Below are 12,500 nucleotides of genomic sequence, written 5' to 3' on the forward strand. Positions count from 1 at the left end.
ATCTCCCCTCCCTCCCTCCCCTCTCTCTCTCGCATCTCGCTCTCTCTCTCCTCTCTCTTCATCTCCCTCTCTCTCTCTCTCTCTCTCCTCCTTCCTCGCTCTCCGCTCCTCTCCTCCTCTCTCATCTCTCTCTCCTCGCTCCCGTCTCCCTCTCATCTCCTCTCCTCTCTCTCACTCCCTCTCTCTCTCTCGTCTCTCTCTCTCCTCTCTTTCTCTCCTCTCCCTCCTCTCTCTCCTCTCTCTCCCTCCTCTCCTCCTCTCTTCTCTCTCCCATCCCTCTCTCTCTCCTCGTCTCTCTCTCTCTCTCCTCTCTTCTCTCTCTCTCTCCTCTCATCTCTCCTCTCGCCTTTTCTCCCTCATCTCTCTCTCTCTCTCTCTCTCTCTCTCTCTTCTCTCTCTCTCGCTCTTTCTCTCCCTCCACCTCTCTCTCTCTCTCACTCTCTCCTCTCTTCTCTCATCATCTCTTCCGCGCTCTCTCTCTCTCTCTCTCTCTTAATCTCCTCTCTCTCACTCTCTCTCTCACTCTCTTTCTCTCCCCCCCCTCTCTCTCTCTCTCGTCTCTCTCTCTCTCTCTCTTCTCTCTCGCTCTCTCGTCTCTCCATCTCTTCTCTCTCATCTCGCTCTCTCCTCTCTCTCTCCTCCCCCCTCTCTCACATCTCTCTTCTCTCTCTCTCATCTCTCATCTTTCTCTCCCCCCCCCTCTCTCTCTCTCTCTCTCTCATCTCTCCCCTCTCTTTCCCTCTCCTCTCTCTCTCTCCATCTCTCTCTCAATCTCTCTCTCTCTCTCGCTCATCTCTCTCTCATCTTCTCTCCTCTCTCCTCTCTTCTCCCTCTCTCTCTCCCCTCTCTCATCAAATCCCCTCCCCCTCTCTCTCCCTCTCGTCGCCCTCTCTCTCTCCTCTCTCTCTTCTCTCTCCTCTTCCTCCCTCTCTCTCTCTCTCTCTCTTCACTCCTCTCATCTCTCTCTCCATCTCTCTTCTCTCCCCCCCCCCTTTTCTCTCTCACTCTCTCTCCTCTCTCTCCTCTCGTTCCTCCCTCCCCTCCTTTCTCTCCATCTCATCTCTCTCTCAGCCTCGTCTCCTCTCTCCAATCCCTCTCTCTCTCCTCTACTCTCCTCTCTCTCTCTCCCTCATCTCTCTCTCTCTCTCCAATCTCCTCTCACTCTGCTCAATCTCGCGTCGTCCTCTCTCTCTCTCCCTCCCTCTCTCCCCCTCTCTCCCTCCTCTCGTCTCTCTCTCATCCTCTCTCTCATCTCATCTCTCTCTCTCTCATCGCTCTCTCTCTCTCCTCTTCTCTCCGTCTCTCTCTCACTCTCTCTCCTCTCTCTCTCCATCTCTCTCGCTCATCTCATCTCTCTCTCGCTCATCTCTCTCTTCTCTCCTCCTCTCATCTCATTCCTCTCTTCTCATTCCCCACTCCTTCTCTGCCCTCATCTCTCTCGTCTCTCTCTCTCGTCTCGACTCTCTATCTCTCTCTCTCTCCTCTCTCTCTCCCCCCCCTCTCTCTCCTCTCCTCGCTCTCTCTCTCGTCTCTCTCTCTCTCGTCTCGTCCTCTCCCTCTCCCCTCGTCTCTCCCTCCCAACTCCTCTCTCACTCTCTCTTCTCGTTCTCCCTCCTCTCTCTCTCTCTTCTCTCTGCTCTCTCTCCATCATTCTCTACTCCTCGTCTCTCACTCTCTCCTCTCTCCTCTCCTCTCTCTCTTCTCACCCGCTCTCTCTCTCTCTCTCGTCTCTCATCTGTCCTCGTCCTCATCGTCTCTCGTCTCTCTCTCTTCTTTTCTCCCCCCCCCTCTCTCTCTCTCTCTCTCTCTCGCATCTCTCATCTCTCTCTGTTCCTCAGCATCCCACCCCCCCTCTCTTCTCTCTCCTCTCTCTCGCGATTCCACTTACCTTATATTTAGCGGTTTCATCGCAACATAAAAGATGGTAATGTTCTGGTCGGTGTTGCCGACCTCGACCCAGGCCTCCCCTCCCGCGTCCTCGGAGCGGAAAAACGAATTATACGGAATGAATCTCTGCAAGGGATGGGAAAACACGGGCCATGTCCAGTAAGGAATCTAATTCTCGAAGCAACTTTTATTTACATATTGTATATATAATATAGATAATTTTATATATATATATATATAATATATATATATATCCCATACACACATATGTATGTAATATGTAGTATGTATAATAAAGTAGTATTTAATATATGTTTATCGTTATGTTAGGGTGTATTGTGTGTGTCCAGTAAGGAATCTAATTCTCGAAGCGACTTTTATTTACATATTATGTATATACATTTATACATATATGTTTATACGTGTATGTATATGTGTGTATTTATATATACATATGTACATACACATATATGCATATATATAAATACATACAAACATATACATACATACAGATACATATATATATGTATATGTATAAAATATACACATACACACACAAATATGTATATATATATAAAAGAATATTTTTATAATATAACAAAAACTATATAAATATTAAAATATATATTAATATATAATAAATATATATATATATACTTATATAATATAAAAATATATAAATATATATAATAATATAATATAATATAAAATATATATATTTTTTTTTTGGTGTGTGGTTTTGTGTGGTGTGTGTGTGCTGTGTGTGTAACGTGTGTGCGTTGTGTGGGTATGTATGTATTAAAATTTTGTAGTATTTATATAAATTTATATATATACATATGTATTATGTATATATTACACACACATATACTATATAAAATATATATTATAATAGATATATTATATATATATATATAAAGATATATATATTATATAGATATAAACTGCATATCACTTTTATACAAAAAAAAATGTATATATATATTATAAAAAATTATATAATATAAATAGTTAAATTATTTATATAATAAAATATTATATAATATATATATATATATATAATTTACATTGTGTATGTGAGTGTATGAACGTGTAAATCCTTAAACTCTATTCCCCTTCATTCCCCCAGTCCACCCGTCGAGGTAGAAGAACTGTCAATTTCCCAGAAAAGACTACCTTGACCTATAGTGCTGACCCGCGGGACCTTTTCCCGTCCCCGAAAAAGCTTTGCCTGAAAGATTTGTCCCCCCGGAGGACCCGCCCCCCTTTGCCCCTACCCCCCGCTCTCTCCCCTCCGTCCTCTCCGCCCTTCCCCTCCCTCCCCTCCCTCCCCAACTTCCCCTCCCTCCCCTCCCTTCACTCGCCATCCCCCCCCCTCCCCCGAAATGGCTTCTGCCTTTATTTCTGCTCGAGTTTCGTTCTCTAATCTCTCTCTCTCTCGCTCGCTCTTAGATTTATTTGATATTTCTTTTTCTTTATTTTTTATTTTATTTTTTTTATGTTTTGTTTTAATAATAAAATAATAATGATAATAAAATAAAAATAATAATGATTTAAAAATAAAAATTAAAATTTTAAAGATTATACTATTTTTATTATCTTCTCTTTATTATTTTTTACTATATTAATATTATTAATTATTTTTAATATATATATTATTTTATTATATCATTATATCATCATCACATCATCTTTTTTTTTATTCTGTTTGTTGGTTTTTGTATCAAAGTTATTATTATCATTATCATATTCTATATCATCATTATTTTTATCATTAGTTTTTTAAATTAACATATTATTATTTTATTGAAAACTAATTTTTATTTTTACATTATTTTTATTTTTCAAATTCATTTTTACATTATTATTATTTTTATTTTATTATTATTATTATTAATATGATTGTTATTATTTATTTTCATTATTTTATATATAAACACTACTTCATTATTTTATCTCATTATCATTTTATTTTACTCATCCTTATATCATTGCAGATCATTATTATTGTATAAATTTTATTATTGTTGTTTTTATTAATTTTTTTATTATTTTTATTAAAAATTATTTTTTGTTAATTTTTTTAATTTTTTGCATTATTTTATTATTATTTAAATATTATCATATCATCATCATTAGATATTATTTTTATTTTTGTTATTAAACTAAAACCCTTTTATATTTCTTATTCTACATCATTACATTAAAATAATTTTGTTTTTATATCATTTTTTTTTTTATTATTTACCCTTTTCTTATTTTTATTCATTAATTATTTTTGATTATTATATTTTTATTGGTATTATTAAACTAATTTTTTTTTGGATTAAAAAATCATTAGTAATTAATATATTATTATTATTTATTATAATTATATTGTTACTATTATCATTATTATAAATTGCATCATTATTATAATTTTTATTATTATTTAAAAAACATTGTTGTTGTTGCTTTTTTTTTTATTATTGCCATTATTTTTATTATTATTATCATTATTATTACCATTATTATTGTTATTACTTTTACTAATATCATTACTTTTAAACATTGTTAAAAATAAACTACCATTATTGTTGCTGAAATTATTATCATTATAATTATCTTTTTCATTATCATAATCATTATTACCATATCCATTATATTTACATTACATATTTGTTTTGAATAAGAATTATAAAAACTGCAGGAAAACCGGCCGCCATAAGTCAAATGTCCACTCTCCATGTAGTGTTAGCACGGCCACCATTACACCCCTCCCCTTTTAATATCGGAAAATATCCTCTTCGTATTTTCTTTCCGCTTTCCTTTACCGATATTGATCTCCGTGTGGGTTATTCTCTTCGAAAAGGAGGGAGAGAGATTTCAAAAAAATGATTTTGATTTGTACGTTTTTGCTGGTTTCATTTCAAATTTTTTAAACATTTTTATTGGAAAATCGTTTCGGGGGCTTGAATAATTTTCCCATACGAGGTTTGATATTTTTCTCGTATAAGTTTCATGTGATTTTATCTTTTATTTCTTTTTTGGTTTTTTCTCTTTTTTATTTTTATTTTTTTAACTTTACCTACTCTGCTTTAATCTTTCCCTCTTTTTCTCTCGTTCATTGCTTCTCTTTTCTTAGCCTACTGCCCTTCCATTTCCCCTTCTCCCCTCTTCTTCCTTTTCCTCTTCTATTTCCGCTCTTCTTCCTTATCCGCTCGCATTCTCGCTCACGTTCTTCTTCTCCTTCTCCTTTCTTCTTTTTTCGTTCGCCCTCCCTTTTTCCTCTTTTCCCCTTTCCCCTCTCACCTGCTCTTCTCCCACTCCTCCTCCTTTCCCCCCCTCCCCCTCCTTCACCTTCCCCCTCCACTTACCTGTCCTCCCGCGTGGAGAGCCACATCTTGAGGTGGATTTGGCCCTGGATGTTGGATCGCAGGGAGCGGCCTTCCAGGGGGTACCACTTATCCAGGCCGGTGCTTGGGATATCCTGTGGGACGAACCGCGGTTTTAAAGTGGGGGGGAGGGCGGAGGCCGGAGAGGGGGACACCAGATGAGGGGGGGATGGAAACGAGACAAAGGAGGCGGGGGACAAGGTGGGGGGTCGTGGGAGGGGAGGGGGATAGGGCGAGGGGGGGGTAGGGGAGAGGCGGAAACGGGAGCAAAGGGGGGAGAGGGGGGGCTAAAGGGGGGAAAGGGAAGGAGGAAGAAACTCGAAGACACGTAGGAGGAAGGGAATGGGAGAGGGAGGCGGGGAGGAGAGGGGGGCAGACAAGCAGCGGGGGAGGGGCCCTGGGAGGGGGTGCGGTGCAAAGGAACCGCGGGACAACGGGGGGGAGACGGCGCTGAAAAGGATCGGATAATGCCAACTTGGGAGGCTGAGGGGGATAAGAAGGCGATGAAAGGATAATGGAGGAGCGGAGGGCGGCGGCAGGGAAAGGAGGCGGCGAGGGGGCGAGGAGAACGGGGAAGTGGTAGCTATGGGAATAAAGGGAATGGCAAGGGGATGGGGAATAAAGCAGGTGAGGATGATAGAGGGGTGGAAGAAACGGCGAGGAGACGGAAGGCTAAAGTAGGTGAGCGTGATAGAGGGCTGAAAGAAGCCGTGAGGAAAATGGAGAATGAAAAAAGTGATGATGGTTGGAAGAGAAAAGGAGGAAGGAAAGGTAAGAGGACAGAAGATTACGTGGTGAGAGAGACGGAGGATAAAAAGAAGCGATGAAATGGATAGGAAATGAAAGAAGTGATAATCGGACAGAATGAGGAAAAGAGAAGGAACTGGTGAAGGAGGAGGTGATTGAATGAGGGTGACAGCAAGGTTCCGGGGGAAGGATGCGGCAAGGGAAGTGCGAAGAGCAAAGCGGATCGGAGGCGGAAGAAGCAGATGGTTAAGGGTTACGGGTTTAAACAAATAAATGTGCCAGACATCAAAGGTCATCCAGCGCTAAGAAGATCAAGGTGGAAAGAGCGGCTGAGGGGCGCTGAAGGGTGGCCCCGACATGAGGGGAATTTGGACTGAGCGACTGAGAAGGAGGCTTAAGTGGTAATATGAGGATGCTGTGGCCCGTTTTAGAGAGGTGGGAGGAAGAGAGAGAGAGAGAGAGAGAGAGAGAGAGAGAGAGAGCGAGAGAGAGAGAGAGAGAGACAGACAGACAGACAGAGATGGAGTGTAGTGAAGGAAGTGAGAGAGAGAGAGAGAGAGAAGAGAGAGAGAGAGAGAGAGAGAGAGAGGAGAGAGTGAAGTGAGTGAGTGAGGGAGGAGAGTGAGAAGAGAGAGAGAGAGAGAGAGAAGGGAGGGAGAGAGGAGGAGAGAGAGAGAGGAGAGAGAGAGAGAGAGGGAGAGAGAGGAGAGAGGGAGAGGAGAGGAGAGGAGAGAAAGAAAGAAGAGAGCAGCGAGAGAGAGAGAGAGAGAAGAGAGAGAGAGAGAGAGAGAGAAGAGAGAGAGAGAGAGAGTGAGGGAGATAGTGAGAAAGAGAGAGGAGAAGAGATAGAGAGAGAAGGAGAGAGAGAGAGAGAAAGAAGAGAGAGAGTAGAGAGAAGTGGAGATGAGAGAGAGAGGAGAAGAGATCGAGAGAGAGAAGAAATTTATAGAGGAAGGATAGAGAGAGAGAGAGAGAAGAGAAGAGGAGGAGATAGAGAGTAGTAGAGGAGAGAAAGAGGGAGAAAGGGGGAAGGGGGAGGGAGAGGAGAGAGACTAAGAAAAGTGACTGGTGGCTTGTCGCGATTGCTGCTTAGCGTAGCGCTTTGTCTCACTCAATCGCTCGCCTGCTACGCCCTCTCGGCTCTCGCGCATCTCCTCTTCCGTACTCTGCTCTTCTCTCTACGCTCTTACTCTCTCCCCTCTCGTCTCTTCTCCCTCTCTCTGCTACGCGCTCTCACGCCCGCTCGTCTCGTCTTTCTCTCGCTCTCTCTCTCGTCTGTTCCTGTGCTCTTCCCTGCTCTCGTCTTCTTTCCTTGCAGCGTTGCTGTCTGTGGACTCTCCGTCTCATCCCTCTCCCCTCGCTTCTCCGCTCCCCCGCCAAACCCACTTCGTCTCTTCTTCTCTCTCTCCGCTCTTCTCGCGCGCTCTCTTCTCGGGCTCTCGCCGCTCTGTTTGTCTCTCTATTGCTATGCGGCTCTCGTTCTCTCCCTCTCGCTCGCTGCTCGCGCTCCTCCGTCTCTTTGCTTCTACTCCCTCTCTCCTCCGCTCTGGGCTCGTCTTTCTCTCGTCTCCTTCTTTTCTCTCTCTCTCTTCGCTCACTGGCTCTCGCGCTCGTACTCCTCGCCTCTCTCTCCCCTCACGCGTACCTCTCGCTCCCTTCCCCCTCAGTTCGCTCTCTTCTGCGCCTCTGATCCGTGTTTTTTTTGCTTTCTGCTCCCTCTCTATCGCTCTCGCTCTCGCTCTCCGCTTCTCTCTTCGTCGACTTTCTCCTCTTTCTCCCCCCTCTCTCTCTCGCTGCTCTGCGCTCGGTCGCTTCTCTCTCTCTCGTCTCTCTGCTTCTCTCGCTCTCTCCTCTTTCTATCTATCTTATCGTTGTGCTCATTTCTCTCTTTCGCCCCCCGCTGCTCTCTCTCTCCTGGCCCCGGCGGTCTCTCTCCCGCGTTCTCTCTTCGGCTCTCGTCTCGTCTGCGCTTGTTACTCTATTCTTCTCTCTCTTCCTCTCTCCGTACTCGTCCTACTTGCTCTAGCTTTCTCTCGCCTTTCTGCTGCTTTTTTCGGTCGGATCTTTGCACTCATGTGCTCGTCTTTCGCGCGTCTCCTGGTTGTCCTCTTCTTGCTCTTTTCTTACTTCTGGCTTCTCTTTTTCCATTTTCTGATTTACTATTGGTTAATCCTGTTTCGCGTATATTCCCGCTATGCTTAGTCCCTTTGATCTTCGTTTGTTTCTTTTCCTATCGTCCCTCTCGTACTCTGGCTCTCTCTCTCTTTCTGTTCTCGCTTCTGATTCTCTTCTTCTTGCTTCTCCTCTCTTCATACGCCTCTTTCGCTGCTGCGGCTCCTCTTCCGTCTCTCGTTCTCTCTCTCTTGCTCTCTCTCTCGCGCGCTCCTTCTGCGTCTTCTCTCTTGTCTGTGGTCCTCTTTTCTTTGCTCCCCCCGCTCTGATGCGCTTATTACTGATCTTGGCTCCCCATCGCCCCTCTCGTCACTCCTTCTGTGCCTTCTCTCTCTGCTCTCGCTTCTTCGCTCTCTTCTCGCTCATTCTCCTCTTATCGTGGCTATTGGACTGCTGTTCTTCGTTGCTCACGTCTCCCCCGCCGTTCTCTACTCTCTCGCGCGCGAGCTCTCGGGCTTCTCTTTGCCATCATCTGCTTTTTGTCTGTTTTTGAGCTGTTTCTCCTGGTCTGCGTTTTCTCTCTTCGCTTTGCTGTCCGTTTTATGCTGTATGCCCATCCGTCTTATTCTTTTTGTTTGGGTGTGTTTTTTGGTTTTTTTCTTTCGTTGTGTGTCTTTTTCTCCCTTCTCTTGCTTGTGCTCGTTTGGTTGCTCGTGGTTCTGACCCTTTCCTCTGCACTGTTCTGCTTTCTTTCTTCTTGTGTTGCGTTCTAGTGCGTCTCTTTCTGCTCGTGGCTGGTGTCTGTTCTCGCTTTTTCCTCTTCTTCTCTCATGTGTTTTGCTTGGGGTTTTTGTTCTGTTTCGTGGTTGTTTGTTCTGTGCTCTATTGTCTCCACTGCTTAACGCTTTTTCTTTCTTCTGTTGTGTTGTGTTTTTGGTTTTTGTGGGTGTATGTTCTACCTTCTTCGCTTTGTCTTTGCTTCTCCCTGTGCGTTTGCCGCTGACTTCTTTTCTGTTTCTTCGCTCTCTCTGCTTCCGCCCTTTCGCTCTTCTATCTGCGTCTCTTGTTCTTTGCTTTCGTCTTAGCGGGTTTGGCTTCGGCTCTTTTCTCTGCTTCTGGCTTGTATGTCTTTTCTTTCTCGTGCTCGTTTGTGTTCTCTGTCAACTCTGTCTCTCTCGGCTTGCTCTCTGACTCTTGTCGTGCCGCGTTCTGTGGTCTGGCTTCTAGGTGTGGTTGGCTGTTCTACGTTTGTGTTCCTCTGTCTTTGTGTTTGAGGGTGAGTCTTCTATCCTTTTCTGCTCGTGTTCTTCTTCTGCATTCTTTAATGCGCCCTTGTCTCTCGGCTCTTCTCGCTCGATCCCCTTAGCATCCTATTTTTTCGCTCTCTTTTCGCTCTTTTATCTCCCGCCCCTCTCTCTTCTGTCGCATCACTCTGCGTTTCTTCATGTCGTCTGCTCGCTCTCTTCCTCTCGCGTTCTCTGCGGTACCTCGAGCTTTACTACCTGTTCGAGGGGGGTGTGCTCCCTGCTGTACTGTTTCCGCGGGGTTCCTCCTTGTCGTGGCTCTCGCTCGTGTTGCTTCCTTCTCTCTCCTTGCTTTGGCTCTCAATACCTCTCGTTTCCTCCGCGTCTCTCTCGCTCCTGGTCTCTCTCCTCCTTTCTCGCGTGCTCGCTTCTCTCTTTTTGCGTGGATCGGCTCGTCTTGCCCTGCGTTGGTTTCCTCATCTCTGCCCGTCGATCCTTATACTATCTGTTCTCCTCTCGCCGCTTGGCTTCTTTTCTCTCGCGGTCCTCCCGTTGCAGCGCTCTCTCTCAATGCTCTGTCTGCTTCTCTCCTCGCGCCTCGGCTTTTCTCTCCAAGGCGATCTCTCGTGCTCGGTTGGGTTTTGGGCTCTCGCCCTCCGCTCTGCTCTCTCTCTCCCTCTTTTCATGCTTCTTTTCGCCTTGCTCCGCGCTCCCCTCAATGCTCGTTTCGCTCGCATCACCGGAGGACACGCCCTGTCGCCGCCCTTCGTCCACCCACCCCCGCACTCCCGTCCACCGCTCCCCCAGCCATTGAGCACCGGGCGCACCTGCCCCAGGGCGGCGCCCCGCAACGCAACTTCGTCTCCCGGGGCCGTGGTGGCTGGGGAGGAGCGTCGGCGTGGGGAGGGGACAACTTTGCTGGCAAGCACCCGGCCCCCCCCCCCCCCCGCCCACTCCCCCGCCACCCCGCGACAACGACCGAGGGGCACTTGGGCTGCCTTCAAGCGGGCCAATTTAGAAAAAAAAATCAAGTCAGAGATGGGCGGCTGGGCGCGGCGACTCCAGAAAAAGAGGCGCGAAAGGACCTCACCAAGAATGCAGCGGTCGCTCTCTGCCTCACAACACACACAATACAGAATATGTGTGTGGTGTGTGTGGTGTGTGTGTGTGTTTTTATATGAATGTAGTAAGTGGAACATGTAATACATATATACTAGAAATACAATGATTTCTATCGTACTGCTCCGGCTCGAACGCCCAACCTACGTCGGGACCGTCTGCGCCTATCCTTTCCTTCTTTGTTATCGGTTGCTGTCTCTCCGATTTTGTGTCTTGTCGGGGCTTGTCAGTTTGTTTGTCTGTCTGTTTTGCCTGTTTTTGTTTTGTCTGGTTCTGTCTGTCTGCCGCCTCTTGATCGTGTCGTTGTTGTCTGGATGATTGTTCTGTCTGTTTGTTTTCTGTCGTGGTTTTTTTGTTTGTTTGTTTTTATGTTTGTCTGTTTGTCTGACTGGTCCTGACTGTCCTGACAGGTCAGTTTCGATTCTATTTGTCTGTTTTGCCCTGTTTTTGTCGTTTGCTGACTGTCTGTTTGTTAAAGGAATTTTGTTGTTTTTATGTGATTTCTTTTGTGTTTGTGGTTTTTTGTTTTAGTTTTTTCGTCTAGTTTGTCTGGATGTCTTGTTTTGTCTTTTGTCTGTCCGTGTGTGTCCTGTCTGTTTTTTGTTTCCTGTTGTCTGTCAGTTTTGTCTGTTTGTTCTGTCTGTCTGTCTGCCTCTCTCTCAATCTCTCTCATCTCTCTCTCTCTCACTCATTTCTCTGCGTCTCTCCTCTCTCTAACTCTCTCTCATCTCTCTCCTCTCCATCACTATCTTTCTCTCATCTTTTTCTCTATCTCCTCTCTAGTTTAAATTGTAAACTATTTATCTAGCTCCTAGTCCATCCTTTCTATCTCAAATCTCCCGGTTTTCCTTTTCTCGTCTTTGCTCACGGTTAATCATTTTTGTCTTCTGTCCTATCTCCTCTCCCGTACTCTCGTTTTGTTTCCTCTTTTCGGGGGGGGGCCCCGCGGCCGCGGGGGCTTCCCCCCCCCCTTTTCTGTCTTTTAAAAATTTTTTATCCTTCCCCCCCTCTCCCCCTCCTTCTCTCCTCTTTCAGGCCCCTTCCCCCCTTCCCCCCCCCCTCCCTCCCCCCCCCCCTCTCCTCCGGTCCGCTCTCTCTTTTTTCCCTCCCAGTTTGCCTCTCTTCGTGCCTTTCCATCTATCCATATCTATATATTTTGTTTCCTATGCCATCTCCCCTCCTCTTCATTCTCCATAGGCCTTCTCCCCCTCTTCCACTCACCCGTGATTATGATGATCACAACTAAAGCGTTAATTAACAGCAACAAAAGCCCCGGGGCGCCTTAGAATCCTGCCCAAGCCTGTATGTAATAAGATCCTGTCGGTCGGAAGGACACATAAAAAGGCGATACCTGCAAGACTGCTTTTTGACAATAATCATCAGCCACGAATTCAAAGAGAATGCGCTGGATTGATGAAGAGAGAAAGAGAGAGACACTCGGGGAAGGGCGGTGGGGGGAGTGGGGGGGAGACGGAAGGAGGAGAGGGATATGGGTGAGGTCCCCCGAAAGGAAAGGGAAGGGGGAGGAATAAGGGGGGGGGGAGAGGGGAAAAGGAGAGGGGACAGAGAGAAAGAAGGGAGGGAAGAAGACGGAAAAATATGGGGCGACACTGAAAGGGAGGGATATGGGTGAGGGGTGAGGACGGAAAGTGAGGGAGGGAGGAGGGAAAAGGGTGAGATCTAGCAGATGATGAGGGCGAGGGGTGGCAGGAGGGGGAAGGAGGGGAGAGGGGAAGACGCCGCACGTATACCTCGGCGTCCGTATAGGACGTGCGAGAGATCGACCATGTCCAGCGAGAACCCGACAGAGGCCTTAGAACTGAAAGCTCATAGCTAGCGAGCGACGACGGGAGGCCAGAGCTCCCGGGCGCCGCAGCAAATGAGGGCGCAGGAGCGGAGCCGCACTGCAGAGGCGCCGCAAAAAAGGAAGACGTGACCAGAAACGCGCGAGGAAAGCTTAAGAGAGAAACCTGTCGAAGCAATGCACATCAAGGCATTTAAAATCAGTCAGACGCTT

At 45.9% G+C, this 12,500-nt stretch overlaps 1 protein-coding gene across 1 annotated transcript in view; it reads right to left on the minus strand.

Moving 5' to 3' along the window:
• The window catches only part of LOC125042456, a 222,940-nt gene that overhangs the window by 649 nt on the left and 209,791 nt on the right, over positions 1 to 12,500 (minus strand). The window contains exons 12-14 of the mRNA XM_047638091.1: positions 5,244 to 5,356; positions 4,778 to 4,784; positions 1,889 to 2,013 (exon numbers count right to left, since the gene is read on the minus strand). Coding sequence (XP_047494047.1) covers positions 1,889 to 2,013; positions 4,778 to 4,784; positions 5,244 to 5,356 — 245 coding nt within the window. The remainder of the gene's footprint in view (positions 1 to 1,888; positions 2,014 to 4,777; positions 4,785 to 5,243; positions 5,357 to 12,500) is intronic.

The sequence above is a fragment of the Penaeus chinensis genome, chromosome 32 (assembly GCF_019202785.1).
Source record: "Penaeus chinensis breed Huanghai No. 1 chromosome 32, ASM1920278v2, whole genome shotgun sequence".
In the NCBI taxonomy this organism is placed as follows: domain Eukaryota; kingdom Metazoa; phylum Arthropoda; class Malacostraca; order Decapoda; family Penaeidae; genus Penaeus; species Penaeus chinensis.